The sequence below is a fragment of the Pygoscelis adeliae genome, unplaced genomic scaffold (genome assembly GCF_000699105.1).
Source record: "Pygoscelis adeliae isolate BGI_AS28 unplaced genomic scaffold, ASM69910v1 Scaffold594, whole genome shotgun sequence".
Classification (NCBI taxonomy): domain Eukaryota; kingdom Metazoa; phylum Chordata; class Aves; order Sphenisciformes; family Spheniscidae; genus Pygoscelis; species Pygoscelis adeliae.
This window is the reverse complement of record NW_008824718.1, coordinates 265,879-291,610: the sequence shown is the minus strand read 5'-3', so window position 1 is coordinate 291,610 and position 25,732 is coordinate 265,879. Positions and strand designations below refer to the sequence as shown.

Genomic DNA, 25,732 nt, shown 5'->3' with positions numbered 1-25,732 from the left:
AAGTAGCTCAACCAGTTACATATTTCTGTGTTAAGAAAACAAGATTTCACTCTGAAGTTATTGTATTACCAAGTGCTGTGTTGTAAAACAATGAACTTCTGGGTATTCCATGAAAATTTTGATTGGATATATGATTGGACTTTTAATTTGTATACTATTTGACAGAGAAACAGGAAACTAACGTGGAAAAAAATAACAGGTATATTAGTTCATAAGTTATGTTATCACGTTTTATAATTTCTGCTTTCACCCACTCAGTGTTTATGTTTTGGGAGTTAAATAAAAGGAAAACCCAATAAATAAATTAACCCAAACCAGTGACTTTAATTTTAGTTCTATTTTTGAAACATGGAGAATAGGAAAAATCCATTTACTAAATGGAAAACTGTGCAATCATTTGGAAGAAAGGTTATTTTCATACTCGCATGCTGGAACTAATAATATTTGATTCCATACTTGAAGAAAACATATTTGTTGATCTAGCAACAATAGTCTAGCATATTAGTGTTTTCATGTTCGCACATGAAGCTTTGTTGAGACTAGGGGCTAGGGGTGCTTTTTGTAGGGCAACGCTGCCTGAGAAATTCCCCTGGGGTAGCTCTCTGATCGGTGGTGTGTGAGATGCTGTGCAATACAGTGTAGCTCTGTTCTGGGTCCTGGGAGAGAGAGTATGGACTGGTTATCACCATTAGTTAACCAGTAGTTAGCACTACTCTTTCTTCACTACAGCCTGTGGAATGAGAGCAATGGCAGCTGCATTTTGCTTTTCAGGATTTTTGTTAGTACTGAAAGCATCCCTGCGGAGTTAGCCGAGTACATTATTTCCCTGAGATGTTTGTCTCATTTTATCAAGATAATTTGTTTTAGTGCAAATCCAATAAATAACCTTTGAGGCGTCACAAATTGCCACAAATAGATTGGATCAGTCCAGTCATTCAGACGTAGGTCTGGGAATAGAAATATTTGGTTTAGTGACTCAGACGCTTTTTGGTGTTTTCTTCCAAATGGATGGAGTTGTTGCAGGTGGTATAATACTGATGCTCGTTTTGCAGATTTTTGTTTTAATCTCTTAAAATCCACGCTCCATAGATCTTTAATCTACTATACTTTCTCAAGATTTATAGGAACCTTGCAATGCTTTCCATCCAGTTTTGGACTCTAAGGTTCTAGCTCATTTTCTCTAAGGCCCAGAAATGTGATGTACCCCTTTGCCAAAGCCAAACAAGCAATCAGAAAAAAATCCAACCCCCAAATCCCTCCTGCTAACTTCAGCTCTGATGCCTTAAAAAGCTCCAGAATCCTTTCCTGTCCTGCCAGATGTTCCTCCTATGTTTTATGAAAACAAATGAAGTCATTTTAGCACATGAAGATGTCTTCTGTTCTCAAACTTTGGGTTAGGTCATTTACTGCTCTCTGAAGTGTCCCTTGTGCATTCATGAATTTCTAAGATATTCATCAAAATTAAAAGAGTTTTTAGGATGCGACAGTTTTCTCGTGTAGTCACAGTCTAGAGCTAGGTTTCTTCCTTTTGTCTGCCATGAAAAAAAAAAAAAATCTTAAGTCCTGTAGTACAGGATTTTCTTTTTGTTTTTCTTTCACATTATGTCTTGTAGATTACATGACAGTTTTCTGTCTATCTCTATTCTGCCTTCTACCTCTTTAGATACTTGTTAATTCTAAGATTAATGTCAGTTCTGCAGTTGAAAAGGAGTATGAAATTTATAAAAGTTTCTGCTAATCTATTTCTACTGACTGTATTAAAAAGCTGAATATCTTCAAAATATTGGGCTTTTTTCCTCTTCAGGGATAGAAAGAAATGTACTTTCAGAATTAGACAAGTGCAAAATTAACTTATAAACCATAAATGTCAGTGGTTTCCACATCCATGAAGGTGCTTCTAAGTGACTTTTTTACAGATTAATTTTTATATGGCATTTGAATGAATTTTCCACTTAGATGTATTTATACCAGTAATAGTAATGTTATAATAAAATTATTTTCTTTTTGGGAGTCATGTTCTTGGGGAATAACTTATAACTGAAAGGCACTGACTTTCACAATAGTGTAATATTACACTTTCTAATACCTGAAGCAGTATTCATGCCACCAATCCACAATCTGAAATATTGTCTTATAATCTTTCCTAGAAGAGCTTCAAACAGATATATTTCTATAAAATGAGTCTGTGGATATCTTAGTTGTGAACAGAAAATTTAAAGTTTAGGTGACTGGCATTCCTTTCCAAACCTTGGGAGTGGCCCAGGGTCATTCACTTGGAAACTTACCTGTCCCAGCATACACTGTATTATTTGAGCACTCTCCTGTCCAAAGACCAATAGGTTGGCTGGCTTAAACAGCACTACTTCAGAGCACTGGGTAAGCAAATCCTTCCATTTTGTCCTTTACTAGTAATTCTATTTTCAATTACTCTTGTGTTAACTCAGGGAAACACAGTATATGTACTGCCACAATTTTTACATCAGAAATGTGGACGTTTAGGATTATGACTTACAGACTAGGATTCGTATGACAAATGGGTAGAAGACAGTGTATGTTTTGTATGCTTGGGTTTTTTTTTTTCCTCCCACATGTAGAGCAGAAGTCTCTCAAATATTTACAGGAGTATGCCTTTTGGTAATACAGGATTTTTTGTTTAACATTTGGACATTGTGCTGGAGACAATGTTTTATAAACACAGTTTAATACATATAATCTACTCAAGGGGTAAGTGATACAGCAACATGTTTTCTGAGCGCTCAAGTTTTACTTGGTCAAGTGCTTTTCCTGTGGTTTTCTACATATTCATGTCTACTTATGAATAGTTTGCTTCGAAAGCATAAAAGAATAAAGAAAGAATAAAGATCATCTAGGAGTTAAGGAGCCTATTAAAATTTTCTGTTTCCTAAAATCTTAATAGTCAAGGAATTTTGAAATATTAGACCCTAAATGCCATAGGGTAAATAGCATTCCTCTGAAAAGGGTAATATTTAATTTGGCATATTTGTTCTGAATGTTAGCTATATTAAATATTTCTATTTTCTCTGAGCTTGAAGGAAGCTTAGTATTTGCAGTATCTTGTGTAATTCCGATTTCCAGAGATATATTAAGAGGTTATTTGGGGCCACCACTGTGTTGCTGTCAAAAGACACACCCCTCATAGCCAGCAGACCATGCTAGCCTAGGGTGAGCTGGCTAGAAACATCATGTTTGGCTCACATCCTTTGTTCCAGCTGCTGAATTGTATTAAAAGACATCTAAAAATACTCTGAGACTAATTTAGGCAGTAACATCTTTATTAATTAAAAACTGAAGACATTAAAAACCATTAAATACTTAGTATTTATCTTCTCTGTATTCATGCAAACAACAGCTGTAATTAAGACTGTTGCAGTCGCAATGGGAGAAGCGATGTCTATGAGTGGGATGGCAAATGGACCATGGTATGCTGTTCCTGCTAACATATGGGCCACTAGTATAAAGTAGTTTAAGAAATCTGGTGGTAAGCAGTACATAAGGAATTGCAGTGGCTTAATGAAGGCAAGAAAAGAAGAATAATAGACGTGGAGAAAAAGTCAGGATCTGTTATTTGGATTGGCCCTTTAGTGTTTCTGTTTGACATACAAACTGAAATGCCTTCTAAAATGAGGACCAGCATGAGACTGACTTTCTGGAAATGGGAAGCTTAACCAAGGTATAACTATTTGCTTTCTTTTAAGATTTGTGAAATTCTTGAACTTTTACATAGCTACCATTTTACACCACAAGATTGTCTGTAATAAAATCCATGGGACTCATAGGTGTTTTCCGTTATTGGATTGCTTTTTTCTTAATTTGCTTTTGGTACTGATAATCAGTTGCGAACAAGTAGCAAACTCTAAGTCCTTATGTACAATACCACTGTAAATATGCACAATTTAACCTAATCAATTTTGTGGCAGCTTGGGGGTGGCAATAGAGGTTGCAGACTCACAAGTTTGGGGATAAAGGCAGTCTTGCAAAGAAACTGTAGGGGCAGGAGAAAGTTGAAGCTGTGTATTTTTTTTTATTGCCCTCTCCTCTACCTCCCCCGCTTAAGTTCTGTTGACGATACTTGAATTACCAACAGTGCCAAAACCTAGGAAGTGAGTAAGTTTGGACTGCGTGCAACATGTATAATTCTCTTCAGAACAGGGCGGAGATTCTGCTGGCTTGCAGCAGAGTACTCACAAAAGGCTAATACTCTTTACTGTTTAAAAAAAAGGATTTAAAAAAGCTTTCAGTAGCTATGCAGCACTGGTTTTCTATAGCAGAATAGTGTTTTTCAAGAGGGAACAAATGCAAAACTGAGATAAGGTTTCATTGTATCTATCAAGAGGCAAAATATTAGAATGATTGTACAAATTGTGTCTCAAGTACAGAGACTGGCTAAAATTGCTCAGAATATTAAGTTATGTAAGATTCAGATGTATGGAGCATTAAATTCTAATAACTTGATATTAGGCATTAGATAACATCAATGATTTTCCGCTGTACATTTACTGTTGCCTCACTAACACTGAGGATATTTTTTCAGTTTCTGTCTTACTTGCTGTGTCCAAAAAATAATCAGCAGCTGTGCAAAGTTTCCATGGGAAAAAAAAAACCCAGCCCCTTAAATTACAAATGCTGAAAAAAAACCCCATCCAGTATTCAGTAACAAGCAAGCAAAGTAGTTGTGACGAATGGGACTCATCATTTCTATTTTAAACCATGACATGAATCAGATGATAGAGAGTAAAACAATCATGCTTCAACTTTTTAGTTGTATTGACTAGAATTTGTACTCTGGTAACAAAAAAATGTGGTAGAAAACATCTATTGAATATGTGGACAGAAATATAGAATTACGTTGGTCCAACACCCAGAACTTGCTGTATTAAGCACAGGCTCGCTGCCAAAAAAGGCAGCATTAAGAGCTGTTTAGTCCCTTTCCTTGTCTCTTCCGCAGAGCCAGGTCGCAGAATGATGTGCTAAAAACCAAGATGGAGTGACATAAGTGAGGTTCATGACAAAAATGACTGAAACAGGAAGCTGCAGCTGATAATAGAAATCACTTCTGAAGCCTAAATAAGGGTTTATTTATATACAGTTTAATAATTCTCTGTGTTTAAATTTAAGATGGTGCAAATGGAGCAACATTTATTTCATGTGGTATGATGAGAACCTTGATCCTGAATGCCAGATAGTCGCTCAGATATGCACTTCCCTTTCTGTGCCATTTGGCTTTCTGTATAAATCTTTGGTTGCATTTAATGATTATTCAGGGATTTTCTGTTTTAGAGGTACTACTTTAGCCTACTTGGGATTTTATGTCTGTGAGAAAATGAAATACATTTTTTTCATTTCCCAAAGATGAAGAGAAGGTACAGAAGGAGAGGATTTCCACATGGATTGGTGCTGCTACACTATAACATTAATGTGACGTGTTTATTATATTCTAATGCCAAGTTTTAAAGAAAGCGTGACTGTATAAATGTGTGGCCTCTTATTGTCACAGCACAACAGAATTACTAAGGGAGTTATCTCAGTAATGAGTTCCTTATCCACTTCTACTCCATGGTAACCACCTGTAGCACTAGAGGAAAGACATTATGGTGTGAAATTTCTTGAAGACTGGTATTTCCAAAGTGAGATATCTTAGCTGAACAGTAATTCCCAATCTTTTTTGGTAAATTAACCTCCTTCTGGGTTGCCCTCCAAAATCCCCAGACAGATACTGCTGCTTCCCCCTCAAGGTTGCTGCGCGGTGCTTGTGTTCTGCTGGCTCTGGCCATCCTCCCGCTGAGCTCAGTCTTTCCAGCCCTTGCGCCAGGATGCTTCCAGGGGCACTGTTCGTATCTGAGTTGCCTGAGTGTCTTTGGAAGCAACAAACCCCCAAGAAAACATGCTTGCAAAGGCTCAAGACCTGGGAACCACTCATCTAAAATACTCGTTCTCCTGTAATGTATATAAATCTATTCCTTCAGCTTATCAGAAACAATAATTTTTGACCCTGTAACTTACTCTGTCACTGATAGGCTAGGATGTTAAATTGAAGTTGTGACCAAAACTGGTTTGCCCCATACCCTCAGTAGTCTATTTAGGTGAATTTTGAGTGTTTTACCATTTTTTGTTCTTCATCCTTGAAAAGGATTTTATTCTCTGAAATCCTTACTATTCAATAATATCTCTATTCCACTGAATGTGTTGGAACTTAAATTTTTTTTTTAAGGTCTGGAAAGTGGAAAAGCATATGAAGAATTTTACCTCTGTCCTCTGAAATACAAACATTTAGGCAAAGTCTGAAATTATCTTGGTCTTTCCAGCTCTTCCATCTCACTAAAAACACTCTCTCTCTCTCTCTCTCTCTCTCTCTCTCTCTCTCTCTCTCTCTCTCTCTCTCTCAATCATCGTAGATGGCTAAAATGAAATACTCTGTAGCTGTTTGCCTTCTGCATGGTAATGGTCTTCCTAGTAGCCACATTCTTTCACCTCCTTCTCTCCACTTTGTAGCTCGCTCTCGTTGTGCTTCATTTGATTAGATTTCCTTGCTTCATTCAACGTTTGTTGCTTGAACCTGCGTGCCTTTTCTTAACGATGGGAGAGGAAGCATGGACCGGATTTGTAGTCCTGATCGTCTTTGCTCAAGAATGTGTATCTCAACTTCCACTTCATGTTGTTTTTTTCCACTGGTACCCTTTCTGTATGACAATCATGTGGTGAAAATTTCCATGCTTGTTGACTGGTCAAGGTGCAGATGCCTAACTCCAAACTCCTTGAAATTTTTTAGTTTGCAGCTACCTAGCCTGTAAAGTGCCTGTGTCTTCACTGGGTCGCAGGATTTTTTTGCTTAAGTGAGCTTTACTAGCAACATTGAAACCCCACTCTCTCTTCCCAAGTTACACTAATATGTGTAGGGCTGAAGACCACAAGAGCTGCAAAACTCTAGGAAACAAAATGAACTTTATTTCCAGTGTTTGGTGGTTTGTTTGATAATTATGCTGCAGTTTCCTATGTTCAGACAGTGCTGTTACCTTCCTTCTCTTCTGAGGCTTCAAGACTGAAGCATCAAAGTCATCAAACTAGAAATTGATTTGTGTTTTGAACAGTGTGCTACAGAATAACACTTCCCCTGTCCCCAGATGCATTTGTGTGTGCGAATCTATACATGTAAGCTTCTAGCTCCTCTTTTACCTTCTGGTTAAAAGGAAAATACTGTTTCAAAACTGCCAAGTAAAACAAGAAAATGTTTTTTTCCTTTAACCATGCTGAACTGACTGAATTCAGTTTCTGCAACAAAGGAACTAGTACTGTGCTCAAGTGATGCACAGTTGTTTCATGATGATGAAAGTATTATTTTAATTTAAAAATACCTAAGTCTGCTCTGAGCAAAAAATTGTTGTTAATCATGTGGAAAAAGTTATGAAAGGTATGGTAGTTCACTTATAAAATGTAATTTATTTTGTGAACCTAGAGAAGCTATTTTGACCTGAAGTTTAGATGGCATGAGGAAAACAAAAAGCTCTAAACCATCAGCTGTGTTATACCAAATTCTATACAAAGTAGATACAGTTGTTTAATATGGGTGTAATGGCGAAGAATAAAATAGTTTGTTTAATCCTTTGGCTTGTGCCATGCATTATCAGTTAGCTTGGTAATTCACTTGATTTGGTGGTGGTATTTTGTTTTCTTGGCGTTCAAATGAAAACGTCTAAGGCTTGCATCTTTGGGGAGGCCTTGTAGCAGCTGCTGTGTCTGTCTCAGCCCTAACAGCTGTCTCATGTAGGTGGCATGCTCAGACTGACAACTTTCTTTCCAACAAGGGGTTTTCTCCATTCTTCTACATGCAGCTTATTTTTAAAGTTATCCATTTTCCTATTCTTTAAGGAATAGAATTAATTCAATTCTGTTCTTAATTTCTATTCTTGATTTTAAAACAGTGAGTTTTGTTCGTTCTTGTTTTATACATTTATGTATTTTCTGTATTTTTAAAAACATTTCACTTTAAGAGTGATAATTTTGCCTCATGGAGCCTGTTCTTTCTACTGTAAGAAAACTTAGCCATATAATTAACTTCGTAGATCTTGACCCCAAGGCTATTCACAGGATAATGGAGTTTCAAAGTAAAATGAAGATGAATATTATAGCATCGTAGTGGTCACACAGGGCTAACTGGGGTAATTATGACTGTTGTGATATCGTAGACACAAATTTGCTCCCCCAGTGTATTTTTCTAGCCTCCTTGATAAAGCTAGCTATAGCAGAAGTCATCAGTATTTGCAGATGACTGGGGACAGCAAATAAACCCCCATGACCCGTCAGCCCTCTTTTCCTATGCCAGAAACCACAGTCTGTTATCACTAAATGAAAGGTCAGCAAATACTGAGGCAGTGGCTTCTTCTAGGGGTGACGTGCACCCTTCCCAGGAAGAGGGAGAAATATTTCCCTCACTGCCTCTGTTATCCTGGTGGCAGAAGGAGTGAAAGACCCAGGAAATGATGGTACTCTTGCATGTGGTTTCATATAAAGCAGGTCAGCATTTGTTGTGGTAAGAAAAATCAGCTGTGTTTGCCCTATATTTTTGGCAATCATTGATCTTTCTGAGAGCCACTGGTTTCTTGGTGTGGCTTTCCTTTCAAAGTGGTTGATAACTGCTGTTAAGAAAGGCTCGTGTTTCAATTTTTTTTTTTTTTTTTTACTTTTGACTCTTTCTGCAGTCTAAAAACTAGAGATACTAGAAAATAATAATTAAAAAGTTAATAGCAGGATGGGTAAATGGATCTCTTTCAGACTATTTCTGTGTAGGTTTGTTTTGCCAATATCTGGCCTGAGGCAGTGATCATTGATGAAGAAAGTTCTTAGAGTAGCTGCTTGCTTTGCCAACAGTGTGCAGACACCTTTACTGTTTGCTCAGCAGTGTCCTCTGCATTCAGTTCAGTGGTTAGCCCATTACATGAGGAATAGATTTTACCAATTACAAAGTGTGTGTGGTGTTGATGATGATCTTGCATAAAAAAAAGAAAATAGTTACTGAAAGTCAGGAAGCTTGCCAGGTTGAACAGTTTAACCAAGAACCAAACCTTTCACAGAGGAACTGTTGCGTTGTTAAAAAGCCTGTCTTCAAAATACTATTCAGTAAGTTTAGGAGCGAAGCTTGTCCTTTTACTGAAGATTGCAACTTCTGTCAAAGTAGTCTTTGCTTTCTTGAAGATCTTTTTTTTGTTTTGTACTAATTTTAAACGACTATGAAAACTGTCCCTCAAAAAAGGAAACAGAAAAAAATGGAATTGAAAAAGTCACTACTTTCAAATTAAGAACAAAGTAAAAGCTGTAGTTAGCTCAGAGGAAATGGACATCTGTAAATCAAGATTTATGCTGTGTCATGGAGAAACATCTCTAGCAAATTAGTATTGCCTTTCACAAAGATCAAGCTCTACAAATCCCTCTTTTGGTAAACGAAGATTTTACCCTGATAAAGGGTGTCACAAATACTCCATTTTCCTTGAGAGTATTGCTTTGTATTGGAGATGTTTTCTGCTTTGAAAAACTTGGAACATGCTCCAGTGCTGCACGCCATTTAACCCGTAGCCCATCTGTGCTACGATCTGACTGCCGTGCGCCTGGGAGGGGTGTCTGCAACCAGCTGGCTCTATAGGATGGGGGATGCCTCTCCAGCAATTATTTCTCTTCTCCCGCCTTTGGCTCTACAGCTGTTTTTTTGTGTCCACAGTCAGGTCATACCTGGTTGTTTTTCTGTCCTAGTTGGGTCAGTTTGGTAATAACTTCCTGCAGAGTTTGGAGAACGGTGTGAAGGAGCTGCGGTGAAATGCTGCATACCACAGATGGGACGCCACAAGTGTAACTTGGCCCCAACAGGGATGTTGCCTTGCCAGCACCCTACCTATAAGTGTGAACACATGGTGGAAGGAAGGAAGGAAGGAAGGTAAAAGCATTGTGCATGGGAAACATAAGGGAAGTTTCTAAGAGCGGGTGACATGAGACAGTGGTCAGTTGCAGGTAATGATGTCAGCAGGGAAACTGTGTCATTGAAGATTTGAGTAAATGGCATTAAAATTTGTGCCTCTAAGGCTACATCACCGTACGCAAGCTAGCTGATTTCAGGATAACTTTATGCTTATGTGAGCTGTTGTCAAGAGATGTCACATTCAGAAGAATGGAGGAATGTATTTCTAACTGGTATACAGTCTGGAAATGCTTAAAGTATTCTGCCATCATTATTTTCTTTTCTGATAGAAGTGGAAACGATACCTTTCTTAGGGAAAATGGTGGTTTTCTGGTTAGGAGTTTGAAGCAGGATTCTTGAAAAATAGAAATGGTATGAGTGTTGATGAACTTGCTATTTTACATAATTTACTTTTACAGTAAGTAGGAACATGGAAGGAGCCAGTCAGAGGTGCTATATTCCTTTTCAGGTGTGTCTATGTGAGCTTTTTCAAGTAAATCAAGAGGCTTCACTAACACTTGCTCATAGTCATGTGCAGATTTGAAAATGCTGCATGGTGAAATTAATGAAGTAGCTAATTTCTTGTTTTGGTGTGTCTGTGAAAATAGGCTGCCTTGGTCTTCTATTTAATGTTGTTAAAGGTTTATTTAACTTTTTTTTTTGCTGTCATATTTTTGTTCAATAAAAAGTCAAACTGATTTGGATAGTTATCAAAACTTCAATTTCAATTCACAAATTTCTTTTGAAAGTTCTGTGAGCTCTGTATGGTAACACGGAAATTTATTACACAGTTATGGCTGAAGGTAGCACTCATGATGAACGATGACAGAGTTCAGGGTATGGCATGCAGTCTTATGCTTGTGCTTGCACATAAGATCTTTTGCTGTTTATTTGCCCTGTCTTGTTCTCATTTTAATGACTTCTAAGAAAAGTGTATTGCACCTGAAAATCTTGGAAAGACTGAACTGTTTTGAAGACAGTGGGAGTACAAAATTAGGTTAATTATAGTAGCATATGTTGTCTTCCTTGTAATGAGGTGAAATTGTTTTTACTTATTTAGCTCTCAATTTTCCTTTTTCTGTTCAGAGTTAGCAGCAGTTATGTAAGCCATGAATGGGTTGTATGGAACAAAATGACTCACCAAGATAGATTATAATGCACGTAGCTCTGTTGTTACAGGGAAGTACTCAATGACTCAGCCATAGAAGAGGCTGCTAATTGGAACCGCTGCACATGTGGGTTTAGATGAATATCTACCCTGAACCTGGGCCAACACACTTCTTGGCACCTCCTGCTGCATGAATTACTGGTCAGACTTTGAAGAGTGCTCAGTGTCCCACCTCCCATTGAAGGACATTAAAGGAGCTCTTCAGATTTCAATTTTGCCTTGCAGTTAACTCTAATATTACTGTTGTCCGTTCTTGGCAGCTTCTGTGAAGGGGATGAAGCATAAACTTCCTGTGCTTTCCACTCCCAGTAGCATACCAAAATTGGAGACTTTGCTTTTAAAATGTCTTCTAATATTGCCTTAATCCTTTCATTGGTATCTTCTCAGTAGAGGACTAATCTCCCTGTCACAATTCTGCATCTGCTCACAGAACAAGAGAACAAGAGAATACCTGTGTGGCTGCTCACAGTTTATATCTCAGTTTGAGAAAGTCAAAGAAAGAATTTCTCTAATCTTATTTTCACAAGCTTTCCAAATGTGGGAAAGTTGTACCCGAGTTGAACACTTTTCTAGCCTGCACGGTCATCAGAACAAATCACGTTATGGAAATGGTTTCTGGATCGTAGTGGTCTCTGGCGGTGTCGGTCCCTTAGAGCTGTCCTTGGTAGCTGGGTGCTCCTGACTTATCCCAAGGTAGAGCTGGTTTTCTTCTGCTGCGCTGCTGTGCTGTAGGGGCAAACACTAGCAATCTTTACTTAGTTGCATTTTATACTTTGTTACTAATATCAGTATGAATACACTATCAGGAATGTATTTTATTAAAAAAAAAAAGGCTGTTTATGATTTGAGTTTTAAGAATAAATAATTGTAGGACAAATTATGAAGGAAGTTTGATGTAGAGAATTTTGTTATTGCAATTATAAGGAATATACTCCTGTATATATTTTGCAGACTTGCATGCTAATTGATAATTCAAATCCCAGAATGAGCCATCCTACCTCATATTGCAGCCCTATGGATTTAACCACATGATTTCTTTCTTGTTCCATGGACTTCCGACCACCTTCTAGAAAGTCATGAAAGCCTTTTTTGTCCTAACTGTGTATGGTAATTGACTCACACCATGTGTGTGCATCCATATACTTAAAATAGTTTTCATATCTTTTTTTTATATTATTTTAATTATTTATTTCCTATTCTTAGTAACCTATTTTGTTCCTTTAGAATACTGGATATTTGATGCGGTGATGGTGGTCTTGGAACAGAGTAGATTAGCAGAGAGAGCTTTGCAGATGAATCTTAATTATTTATGAAAAAATAATAGTTCCTGTTACAAGTAGTAGAATGTAGCCGTAGTTCCTGTGCTTGATCTGTATTTTATAGATCACCTTATTTTTCCTTTCCAATCACATTACTTGTGTGGTAATATTAAGGTGTGTTTCTCTGGATGGCAGACATCTTTTACAACCTACTTATGCTCCTGTTTGTTTTCATGCTTGTGAGCTGATTGTTTACATGTAAAAAACTTAGCTGCTTTACATGGCAGTGTTTTGTCTTTTAATAAAGTAAGACTTTTTTGAAGGTGATGTTTGGCTGGCTTTGAGTTGTGTGAAAGCAAAACTGCATCTGCTGGTGAAGAGTATTTTCTGTTTTAACAGCTCCACATAAATCCTTCTCCACTGTTGCAGAAAAACATACTTCTACTGCATAATCAGTTTGTGTCCATCTTTCTGAAGTTGCATGTATTCTCTCTGAATTTGTGTAAATGCATAAATGACCATATAAAACATAAAAAAACCCCACAATAAAAACATGAATTACATGAAATTTGGTATAACAGGTACATATCTCTTTATCAAGTATTGGACAAAAGGATCCATTTTCTTTTTTATTAAGAACCTACATATAATAAAAAAATATTTGAAATACTTTCCCCCTGTAATTAATGCTGTCTCAGATTTTCAACAGATTTTTCCTAAGTTTATTGTCAATCTTGCATTTTCAAATGAAATGAAAAGGCTGCCTGTAAACATCAAATTTTCATGATCACTGGATAGATAGATAGGATAAGAGATAACATGAAGCAACCTGAAATAAGTAGAGGTACATTAAAGTTCTGTTTGGATCATTTTGAAAGTTCTTCCATCCTTTTGTTTGGTTTTTGTTTTTGTTTTTGTTTTTTTTTTTTCATGCTAAGTGAATTGGTTATCACATTCTTGTTAATTTTCTGGATGAAAATTATGAATTAAATATCTGTGAAAAATGATAGAGGTGCAGAGCTGAACAGGTCAATTCTGTCAGAAGTTCCTTAGAGCGAGCTAATAAAGCTCTTAATCCTAACATGCTCTTAGCAAAGTCTTTAACATAATGCCTTGCATACCCAAACAATCCTCCTCTTGCTTTCTGTAAGGTTAAGATTGGTGTGTGACATGATGAAGTATACAGAATGATTTCTTCTGATAGTTTCAGGCCATAAAAATTTTAAGGTAGGAGATAGGTCTTCTAACGAGGTCTTCTCTCGTTACAAAGTAGTTTGACACTTACACAGGCATTCAAAAAAATTAAAGGATACTTTTAACAGTTGTGGGAGATACCTGGTGTTTTTTTTTTTTTTTGGTAATTCAGGTGGGGTTGTGCTTTAGGCTTTGAAAGGCAGAATTGATATTCAGTGCAGACCTTTCATTGGAAAAAAAGGTGCATTTTTTTAAAAAGCAGTTAATCAGCTCCCTTTTTGTTTCAGTTGCTGATTGTTTGGACTATATTGAAAATAAATAGCATCCAGTTAACTGTTGTTTCTTTTACGAGGTATATATCTTCCCAGTTGCACTGAAATTAATTCAGAAAATCACAGGTTTATTTCAATAAAAGTAAAGTGGTAATTATTAAATTGTTGCTAAAGTCAAATGAGTTAATTCTATCAAGGTTTCTGCCTTTCATCATGTTTCTTTTACGCATTTGTCTTTTTCTGCAAAACAAAATTGCCTTGCATCAAAAAAACCAGTGGCCTGAAGAAAGCTCCAAACTTTCCATTATACTTTTAAACAATCACATATATTTCTTTCTTCAGTAACTCATATGTAGTTAATACATTAGAGAACCTAGCTCCTATTGGTCACACAGATTGCTTGTTTACAATTACATCAAACTTGCATCAGCACTTATTGTTATATTACCATGGTTATATTATTGTTAAACTTAACCTTGTGCTTAGCTGCTAATCAAAACCTAGCTAGCAGTCCAGATGTTTAACAAAAATAGCATAGCTTTGTTTTCCTTTCTAACCCAACAGACAAAGTTACTGTACCTTGCCTGAACGCTGAGGTATATTTTATATATGTGCTCACAAATTCAATGCATTTATGTCAGACAAATTCACAGGGTTTAGTCTTTTCTATTTGTATTTTTTGTGGCAAAGTGAATGTTACCACAGTGAAGTGATAACGATGCATCATCAAGAGTAGGGAGGATTTTTTCCACCAATTTTTTTCTACTTTATTATTTTTCTGAAGTTCGATTTGCCTTGGGTTTTCATATTTATATGAATATTCATATTTATATGAATATTCAGTATTACACATTGCAACCAAAGTGATTTCTGCTAATACATTTTTGTCAGTGAGTTATTTTTTGCATCAACTATTGTTAATTTAGAACCTTCCTTTTGTTAACTCTCAGTATTACCACGAAAGAAAAATGGGGTTGCTATTAAGCTTTAGCACTTCCTCGAGTCTGGTGTGGACAACCTGTGTGACCTCTGCTGGGGCACATCATGTCTTTGTAGACTGAAATGTTAATGGTTTCTTCCTCTTACCATTTTCTGTTCTGTTTATTAAAGTTTGCAATCTCACATTGTGCTTATACAGTGGCCCCTGTTATGAATGACATCCAAGAGAAATCTCTAGAAGGTGTTTATAATAGTAATAAAAAATAATATTTAACTTGAGTCAGATGGAGACTACTGACTTTCTCCCCTCACTGTTAAAAACCCTGACAATTTGAGATCTTTTTCCTAGAAGCTTAAGGGGGGGGGGGGAATCTAGAGCTGCCACTAGCTCTGTCTCTTGACCTGGTGGTGAAAACTATCACTGGTGAGAACAGGCTAGCCAGAGGAAAGATGTACCCAATATTAACATAAGGAAATAGTGACCCTTGGAAGGAGAGTGTTCAGAAATGTGTTAGAAGTGACTGAACAGTTTCAGAAATGGTCTGAAATACTTGTGGTTTCTAAGAAACATTATCTTTTTGTGTAAAAAAATTATATACATGAAAATATCCATATTTAGGGAAGACATAAGATATTGGTTATGGTTTTAATTGAAAAGTTTCATTTTCATTTTGGAACTCTGTGTAGGTGATCTATTTTTTTTAAGGTATTTTACAAGGCAGACCAAAGGCATTTTCAATGTGATTTTTCCTAGGTGCCTTGTGTTCAAGAAGAAGAATGGGGCTAGGAGGAAGTAATGTAATATCTGGGAGTTCTTCAGAAATACATATCTTTTTGCTTAAGTAGAGACTTTTTTGATACAGATTTGATTAAATACTAATGAATGTAAGCATCAATAAATAAGAAAAAGGTAACTTTTGCAGCAACATGAAACTACTGAGAATATTATCTGATGAATGGTCTCTACAACATGATATAAAAAACAGACAAAGAAAAAGAATACTGGCTAACAGTAATGTTTAGGATCAGTTTGAATGGAAGTGGACCAGAGAGAATGATTTGGTAACAGCTGAACTTTGGACAAGGCTTTAGTTGTATGGAAGCAAAGAAAGCAGTTTGCTGTGGAACTGTATAATGAACAACCAAGCAGAGTTAGCGATGTCTTCCTGGATGGGCGAAAGGAGGGAAGGAGTTGAAGATGACACCAAGATTGAACCCAGGGTTTTTGTGACTCTGAGGGGACAAATAATAGAGCTATTGACAGAGGTAGTGAAGAGAGGGGAAAGGAAGAATTTGGATAAGGATAATAAACAACCACTTTAGCTCATGTTAATTGGTATATGCTCTGTTGACTTCATTCACAGCAGTTGAGGATTTGGCCTGTTGAGTTCGGCTTTAATGATAAGTTTGAGGTGGCAGGGAGATCTCAGGATAAAATCTCAGCAAAAATAGGCAGAGATGAAAGACTGAGGTTATAGATCCCGAATTCTTGCAAGTGGGCCTATATCTTGGTTCACTGAGTTGTGATGGCAGCTTAGGGAAGATGAGTTAGCTATGCAAAAGTCAAACAGAAAAAAACAGAGAGAGCCTGAAAGAGAACAGGAAAAGAGAGAAGAAACCCACCAAAAAGGCCAAAGAAAGGTTAAAAAGAAGAAAGAGAGACTGGAGCTTTGAAAAGCAAAGTATTTGAAAGAATCCTAATAGTGAGATTAACTATAAAAGGGAAGCATACAAATAAACCAGGAGGAAAATGAAAAATAAAGTTTTTTTTTTCACTCAGCTTAACAGAAAACAGCTAAACATATTAATTCTCTGAGACAAACATAATGCAATATAGAAAGTGATTGGAACATAATAAAAATTACTTCAAATAATTCTCATTTTCAGGAAGATGTTAGGAAATATAAAGGTTGTATTTTCTCAGTACTGTACATTTTTGACTTCATAGTTCAAATGTTAACATACTTAAGTGTCTTTTATGCTTTGTTGTATTTACTTACAGAAAACAACACATGCTGAAAATTTTTTAATGGATTGAAATTACATTTAAATGATTGCATTTAGGCAATGTGTAAAGAAAATGAAGACTAAGAGTTCAGGAGAATATTGTTTCAAGAATCAAATTATTTGTCTTTTTCTAGGTAGTGTTCTTTCTTTGTATAAAACATACATCAGTAAGCAAATATATGCGATATAGATGTATATTTGTCATATATTTTCCCAAGGGTTGTAACGTGGCATTATAGTCTTCAGATTGGTTTTAATGTCTAAATAAATTCTTTAATTAAATTGAGCTCTTTTTTATTTAAAGCTGTCTTTTGGGGAGATATTGCCTTAGATGATGAAGACTTAAAAATCTTTCAAATTGACAGGACGATTGACCTTACGCAGCACTCCAACGAAAGACTTGGCCATAACACAGGTATGATATTTCAAGCTTGTTTTAACTTATTTTTCCTGTTATTTACTTCTGCATAGAAGGCAATGTCTGTTTTAAATGTAGAAAGTCAGTATAATGTTTTGGGTAATATTAATTTACACTTTAAAAAGTTATGAAGCAATGAGTATAGATTTGTTTTAGAGAAAGAAAGAGAAAAACTAAAATTTTAATTTTATTCTGGCATTTCTGATTAAAATATCTTGTTGAACTGAAGAGCAGAAGCTGGTAGGAACCGTAAGTCCACTCTGCAGGTGGTCATGTGGGAAAGGAAATTGTACAAAGCTTTGCTTTCATCGCTAAAAGTTCCCAATAGCAGAGCCCAAATGCCCTATGGAGAACATATGTGGAATCCTGGAGGCGAGACTGGGAGTCTTGGATTACAACCCCTCCTTTTGCTCTTTTTTCAGTTCCACCCAGATCTAGAAGCAACACAAGAACATGTCATCCTAGAATTTGTGTTGTCTAAAAAGAAGCTATTTATCTGACATTTTAATACATGTTTATTTGCTATTGTTAACATGCAGTGTATTAGTGCCAGAAGCTGCAATCTGATTAACACAGGCAGTTGGATATTCAGACAGATAGATAGAGATACTACTTACATGTAAATATATATATATATGTGTGTGTGTGAGAGAGAGAAAACATAATCCATGTCTAAATGGATGTCTGTCTAATGTCTAAGAAAATCTATGCTTTCAGGCTCCGATTTGTAAATTCATAACTGAGAATTTGTAAACTTTCAGGTTATGGTACCAAAAAACCCAAGTTACTTAGGAAAAGCGTGGAAAAAATGCTATTAGAAAATGTATAAAGGCATAATTGAAATTTATTTTCTATTAAGCATATTCTATATGTTCCTGACCTGAGCTACTATTAACTTGATGATTCCTGATATGTGGAAATAAGGATCACTTTGAGGAATCTTTCAGACCAAAGAAGCAATTTTAAATTTAACCTTTCAATATCGATATATTTAAAGTATTTTTACTCTTCCTAGTTAGATGTCGTGATTAGACTACTTTTATATCAACTTGAAAATTTATTTTATCTCCTTTTAAAGCCACTTGTTTTTTCAAGGCAGGAACACCTTTAATCCTTTCTAGATCAAGACTGGATTTTAAAATGTTAATAGAGTCAGCGGTTTCCCTGCCCCCCTTTCCCCCAAACAAATAGTTTTAATTGGCTTTGAAGGTATTTCAGGCGCTAGTTTTGCTGTCAAAATGTAGAGAGCAAGGTCAGTCATTTCCCCTTAAAGTGGATGCAGTCAAGTGATTGCTTTGGCCTGCTGACTTTCCTTTTTCTTCTTGCTTTTCTATTCTTTTTTTAATGGCACAGTTATTTTTTTGTCAATTGCCACAGAAAGAATATACGTTCCTAAGCTATTTTTAAATAATATTTAATATTCTATTATTTAATTTTCTTTCCTTACCTGTCTTGAGATTTGTGCATTATCTTTTCCTGTGGACAGTATCCTATTCAGGATATTGAGTCATCCTACTGAGGATTACTAACACATTGGGATCGCATTTTTCTACCTTTATTGCACAAGAGGAATCAATGCAACTGCAATGGTCAGTGGGACTGGACTTTGGAGAACAAACTCTGCTGAAGTTAATGATTTTGTAATGGCTCTCACTGAACCCTCAACGTTCTTGATTTTTTTTTTAAAAACAGAGTTGGAGAACTCAATTTTACACTTTACATATGTAATTATTCTTCTAAATTTACAGCATTTTGATGCATAAACTAGGAGTTTAACCTGTTTTTGCAAACTGCACAGCCTAGTGTGCTTTTTTCCCTCTAAGTTCCACAAGAGTAAATTGCCGACAACTAACTAGTTGATACTAGGTAGCAACTGGAAAAGGAACATAAAATGGCTGAAATAGAAAACAAATTAATATTTTACCTCACTTAGACACAATGAAAATTAATTACAAGCTTGATTTCTGAGCACTTTCTGTTGTTGACCTTCACAAACTAAAGGTGACATCACGTAGAAGGGTTGGATACTTGGCCGTAAACCATCAAGATGGAGTTGCAGAGTCGCATTTTCCATTGCAACTACTAATTAAAAATCCTGAGGCTCACAGGCTCTGACTCACATTATGTGAACTACTCCTTTTGGTGAGGATTATCTGCCTACATTTGCAGGATCGGATACTTAATCTGTGAGCTTCTCAGGGTGTGGCTCTGTCATTTTAGTTGTCATTTTGTCCAAGCAATACTCATAATCATTGTAAACAGAAACAACAGTAAAACTGATAAAATTGTTATGCATATATTATTATGAATCCAAACTGCCAAAAGTATCCTCCTTCTTTCTTCCGCCTGAAGTATGAGAAGATGCAGCAAATCCGATTTTTTTTTTTTTTTTTTAAAAACTTTTTTAGACTGTGGCTTGGCAAGGCTGTATATTATTCATATAAGACAGATTAGTTATGTGTGATACTTTTTCTTCTTCAGTTTTTCACTAAATGAAATACACAGGCTGTGTTAACACAGAAATCAGTTTAATATTTTTTTCTAGAAATAATTATGGTATAATAGTTTCTTCAAGTAAATAATGGATTCTTTGGGTTTTCTTCTGTTATGTCTATGACAGCTGATGCTTTTAAGGATTTTTTTTAATATTTGTTTGGAATCTTTAGCTATATGCCTTTTTTTAGAAGATGAATGTTAACATGAGAGACAATTACATTAATGATGATCAATACAAGGAATGGAACTGTTATATTCTCTGTAGTGTATATTATAGTTACCATGTAACTTGTTGGAAAGGAATGTGTTGAACTATTACATCATCTATCTAAAATGTTTTAAAAAATTTGGAAAATTTTTCTCAAGGGAGCCAGCAACTATGTGACAGTGTAATCCAAATAATTAGGCACATTGTTATTCACTGAGCAGCCACACAAACTCACTTGCCTTATATGGAATTTTCTCATCTGTAATATGATTTTAAGTTGCTGTTTAATAAATATATTTTCCACATATATATGGGAAGTTTTTATAGGAAGTTGGGAAAGGTCTTTTCAGTCATGATTGGAGGTTTCAATGGTCCTTTTATTTCTCTCTTTTTATTTTTGCTGTTGTAAAAGTAGTTTGAAAACTCTCTTGTCCTATAACAGATACTGAATTTTAAAATACAACCTACTATAAACTTCTGAAAATCACAAAACTCTCTGAACAATTCTGAATGATTTATTGACTAGTGCAGTGTTATCAGTGTTCTTTCTTCTGGTTTACTGGTGTTTGCAAAGGCACTTGCAGCCGCAAAAGGATTGTATGTGAAGGGAGTATGTGGCAGATGCATCAAATGGACGCAGTAAACCTAGAAATGTGTTGCATTTCTGTAAATGGCATGGTAAATGTTAAAACCAGCTACTTAATAGCTTAGTTTTTCTTGCTCATTGATTGCTGAAATGACGCAGACATATATATGCCTGTGAGGTCTCACTGCAATATACACCGGCATGTGATGTTTCAAAGCCTTTAGAGTGCATTGACATCTATTTGCATGCTGACAAAGAAAACCAAATCTTTCATGGTAAAATCAGCCATATTAAGTTTGTATCAGTTTTGGTATTTTTTTTCTGATGAAACTTTGGGTGTTTGCTTTCCCTCTTTCCCCTCCCTTGAAATGAGAAGATTATGGCATGCATTCAGGAAATTTCTGTGAGAGTAAGGCTTTTAGCTGTCAATCAGTATGGCTCTGAGGATGTCAAGGTCACCAGGAAGAAAAAAAGGCCTCAAATAATAATTAGATGATGTAATTGTCATGACTTGTCTGAATAACAAAGACATGTTGGCTTACATTCTGGAATGCATATTAGAATTTTTTTCAGCTAAAAATGTGGGGTTTTGTCATTGTCAAGAATACTTGAAGAATTTGTATGTGAGTCATTGAAGAATGTTAAACTTCCTTAAAAACGGCATTGCAGCTTTTATGGGGTATTTTCTAATCTCTCCAGGCTATATAGTTGCTGTAGGTGTAAGATTCCATGTTTTTAACTTTTGTAAAATTCCTTTTTTTTCTTTTCTTTCCTTTCCTTTTTAAAGGTGGCTTTGGAGAGCATGGGATGTCAAAAAAACGAGGTGCCCTCTATCAGCTTATAGACAGGATAAGAAGATTTGGCTCTGGTATTTTCACTGTTTAAATTAGCAGGTTACCTGATATAATGTGTCATGAACATTACTGATGATAGTGCTTTAACATTTTAAAGCCTTTCTGTTTTACTATTGGCATAAACAAACTATAAAATAAATAGTACAAGAATAGTAATGAAGAGATTTGCTCTTTGCTGCGTTTTCTTAGAGGTCTATTTCCAGTATCAAATCTGGAAGCTAAAATATGTAGCTTTAAATCTTGTATGAAAGATTCCTTAGCTTTTTTGTGTGGCTGTGTTCACAGTTATCAGTTCAACTGATATCAATACAATCTCTTTTCAGTACAGTAGGCTATGCGGCATAGCTGCTAATTATATGGTTTTTTTTTTCTGGATCCAGTTGGGGCATTCTGGTCATTCATATTGTGTTTGAAGCATTTATGGTGCGTTACACTGAACAAACACATTTTTATACTAATCATACTCTTGTCAGTATGAACGTAGTTGAATTCAGCGGGCTATATAAGTGGAATCCCCATTAATACTGGTTGAGTTTACTCACTGTATTTGATGCAAGGAGCTGTGACTAATGTCATGAAACCTTAATCTCAAAAAGGAAAATATGTGAAATTCCATTGTAGTCACACCACATTATGTCTAAACGCATCACTGCATATCTTGTAAGATTAACTAGAGCACAGTAACTGCCTTTGCAGATGTGCTCTGGTATATAATCATCATTCTTTATAAAAGAATTATAATTTTAGTATTGCATAAATGCTTGTCGTCTTTTGCATGCAATTTGGCATAAATTTCTTACTTCTTCTAGTTCAAAATAAAGTTGATGAAAATAATTTTAAATGGTAAAACATCTATATTAACATGTGAAGTGGTTCAGTAATGACTGCATATTAAGTGTAACAATAGTTTTTCTCTGAAGTTTCTACCTGTCTTGTAGGCTGTTGTGTAATTCTCATTTACACACTTATTTAATGCAAGGGTAAGTTGTCTGCTTTACCTGAGTGGTTTTTTTACACCCTGACATTTTCTATATCATTCCTGATATAATTTAAGTTATGTGTTAATTGTTACAAAGTCAGATTTTCTCCTTGTGCACCAAGAACTTTCTCCCTGCCTTGTACTGTAGCTTCTTCCCTTTCTTCCTTCTGCTGCTCTCCCAGCCCTGGGGCTATGCCAAGGTACTGTACTAGGATCCTGCCCTGGAATCCTCCCTGATCCTGACATACCCATTAACACTTAGGTGGAACTGGTATCACAGGGGATACTCACAGAGGGAAGGTGTACCCTTCAATGAGGAATAAGAATTCAGCCCCACTGAGTAGGATTTGTTGACCGTCTTTCAAGTGATCCATTTTAATCAGCTGCCCTAATGTTCATACTAACTTATAAATTGCTTAGGAAGACAACAGCTAACCCCATTATGGTGTGCAAATCCTTGTCTGACTATCCTTATCCTCTTCTGTTGTCACAGTAAGTTTCAGCTGATTTGGGAAAGATTTAACTGTAATGGGACAAATGGTGGTAATATCTCTGAAAATAGCAGGCATTTTTTGGTCTTGTAAAGAAATTCCAGCCATGAGTCATACTTATCCATAGGGTTCCAAAAGCTCATTTATGAAAAATGTATATTTGCATCTTGAAGTGTTGTAGGGTTACTATCAAAATGAAAGTCACATTTTAATCTGAAAATGTATCTACTGGTAATAGTTACAGGTGATGGAGATCGGAGGGAGAAATGACCCTCTCTGACTTTTTCCATGTGTCTACACCTTTGCAAATTTATCTATTTTTTCCTTGTACTTCCTGATAATAAAAGCCAATCTAATACTTTGACTTCTTTCTATCCAGTGCTTTAAGGATGGTCATGCACTTGCTTTTTCCAGATCTTGCAATAAAAATGAAAGGGACAATGAATGCTTTGATTACTTTGGGTCTGTCCAAAGTCTTTTCTTCTTTGCTGGAAAAATCCCAATTTATTTAAAGAAAAAATAAATACACAGGGAGTGTGATTTTTTTTTTATTATTATTATTATTACCATTAAATGAGAAAATTTAGATGAAATTATGCAATGTGCCTTCAAGTTGATAAATATATGTGCAAATTGTTACTGTAAATATGTTTGAAAAATGAAGATTTAGACTCTTCGTTTCAAGCATTTCTCAGACAACTAAGTAACAATAGACTATTGCATAACAGCAATGTCCTACTTTTAAAGGGCATAAAGAAATAATCTGACTTTGACCTGCTGGAAAATAATTGTTCTCTTTTTTTTGTGTTTGTGAGCTCATTCAATGTTTTGATTATCATTACAGGCTTTGAGCAAAATAATACATCTAAAGGAAGAACTACTGTAAAATTCTCAGGGAAAAATGAGAAAAACCGATTTCCCCGAGCTGCTACATCACGAACAGAAAGAATATGGCCAGGGGGTGTCATTCCATATGTAATAGGTGGAAATTTCACTGGTAAGCTTTGTGCTTTGGATGGGGAGAAGGAATATAAATTTTTTTAATTGCCTTTTTTTTTTTTTTTTAAAGTCAAATCATACTATGGAAGTCAATAGAAGGGTTTCTGTTGGATCAGGCCTGAAGTACATCTGTTCTGAAAATATTAGTCATACCACAAAAAATTGTTCCCAAAGGCAAGCTACATAATAAAAATGCATAACTATGTTTTAGAAAGGGAAGGTTCTTTTTCTTTTTCTAATATTTCTTGTTGCATGTTTGTTTTCAAGAGCCTAAGTAACTGAATGTCATGAAATCTGTTTTTTAAAAAATACAGGTTATTTAGCATGTGAATATAACTAATTTACCTGGTGTGACAAGTATTCTGCTAAATTGATTTCACTCAACAAGCTGACTCAAATGTGTTCTGTAATTCCTCAGTTTGGTTTGCAGATGGGTACACACAGACATTATATATGACAAGAAGAAAGGCTGACTTCAAAATATATAGAATTCTTAGCAGAAAACTATAGAAAAAGTTTTAAACCTTTGTTATCCCTGAAAAATGTAGATGGAACAATATCAATGTGGATGTAAGAGGTAATTTAAAACAAAAAGGGAGGAAGAAAAGCAAAGATAGATGGGAAAAAATATGCAATAACATCTTATTTATTGTGCACAATAATACAGGGAACCAAAAGAAACATGCAAATGGTCACACGTTGTATGCATAGTTATATGGAGAAACCAGAGTCATTCCTTTCAAACTGACAGCTACAGTCAAACTTTTAGTTTGGGTATTTGTATAGTACTATACCAAGTGTGACCTTTGCTTTAGGATTACCATCTTCTGAAATAATGGCAGTAAACTAAATGAAAGCATATCATGTTAAACATTTTACCTTTTTCATAATGAAAGATAAATTTTAAAGCTTGGCAAATATTGCTTAAGGATAAAAGAGAAGGGCAAGATGGGATGAAATAACCTTTAATCTTTAGGATCCTGCCACGATTAGAACTTGCTGGTTTTTATGTACTTTGAGGTTTTGTTGTCTTTAAGTTTAAAAAATTGTTTTGTTTGTTTGGTTTTTTAATTATCCTATGCTGTAACATGCATCTTTGCAAAAGTCTGCAAGGTGGATGTGTTTGTGCTAGCAAATTCAAGCAGTGCTGTTCTTTGTGGATTTCCAGCTCAGCAGCAATACAGCTGTATTCTCAGATGCTGCCTCTAAGTTAATAAGCCTTGTCTTTTTTCAGGCAATGAAATTACATTGCTGTAGTACCTGAAGTACTGTATACTAGCTGGCTTTATGTTCTGTTGTGAGAGGTGGCCTGGCTGCTTCTGCATCTAGAGTATAGCTTTGATTGTTTCTGAATGAGTTTCTCATTTTTAAAACAAATATCTAGGTATGCTTAGTATTGTACCAAATTAAGAATTTCCCCCTTTTGGTGGATCATTTGATTTCTGAAAGGTTTTGATGTAAAGAAGTGGAGTCTGGTCCCTGTTCAAGACAGCATTATTAAAACCAAATGCCTTGACTGGTATGCCTGTTTACATGGCTTAGTTTAAACTGATCTCCAGATTTGAAGGCTGTAGGGTTTTGTTTCGTTTGTTTGTTTCTGGGTTTTTTTCCCCTTCTTGCTAGATAGCTAGGATCCAGGGTTCCCCAGTTTTGTTTTCTTTTTTTTTTTTCCTTTCTATTTTTTCCCCAATGTGGTCCACTTGATAATTTCATCTGGGAAATTGCTTAGCAAACATTATGCTAATGCAGGCACATGAGATTTCTTCTGCTGTCTTCCTCTGGTGTAACGTAGCTGTGCTTTTTATTGCAGGTTTTATGTTTGCTAGAGTGTGTCAGGCACTATTGGTCCCCTTGCAGGCAGATATGTTATGACGAGCTGATGGTCTGAGTATCCCTTTAAT

The 25,732-nt window shown here is 35.7% G+C and overlaps 1 protein-coding gene across 1 annotated transcript in view; it reads left to right on the top strand.

Annotated features, from left to right (window-relative positions):
* Positions 1-25,732, top strand: part of LOC103916248 (tolloid-like protein 1) — a 140,953-nt gene that overhangs the window by 42,631 nt on the left and 72,590 nt on the right. Inside the window, exons 2-4 of the mRNA XM_009323208.1 lie at positions 17,105-17,215; positions 21,296-21,376; positions 23,677-23,829. Coding sequence (XP_009321483.1) covers positions 17,105-17,215; positions 21,296-21,376; positions 23,677-23,829 — 345 coding nt within the window. The remainder of the gene's footprint in view (positions 1-17,104; positions 17,216-21,295; positions 21,377-23,676; positions 23,830-25,732) is intronic.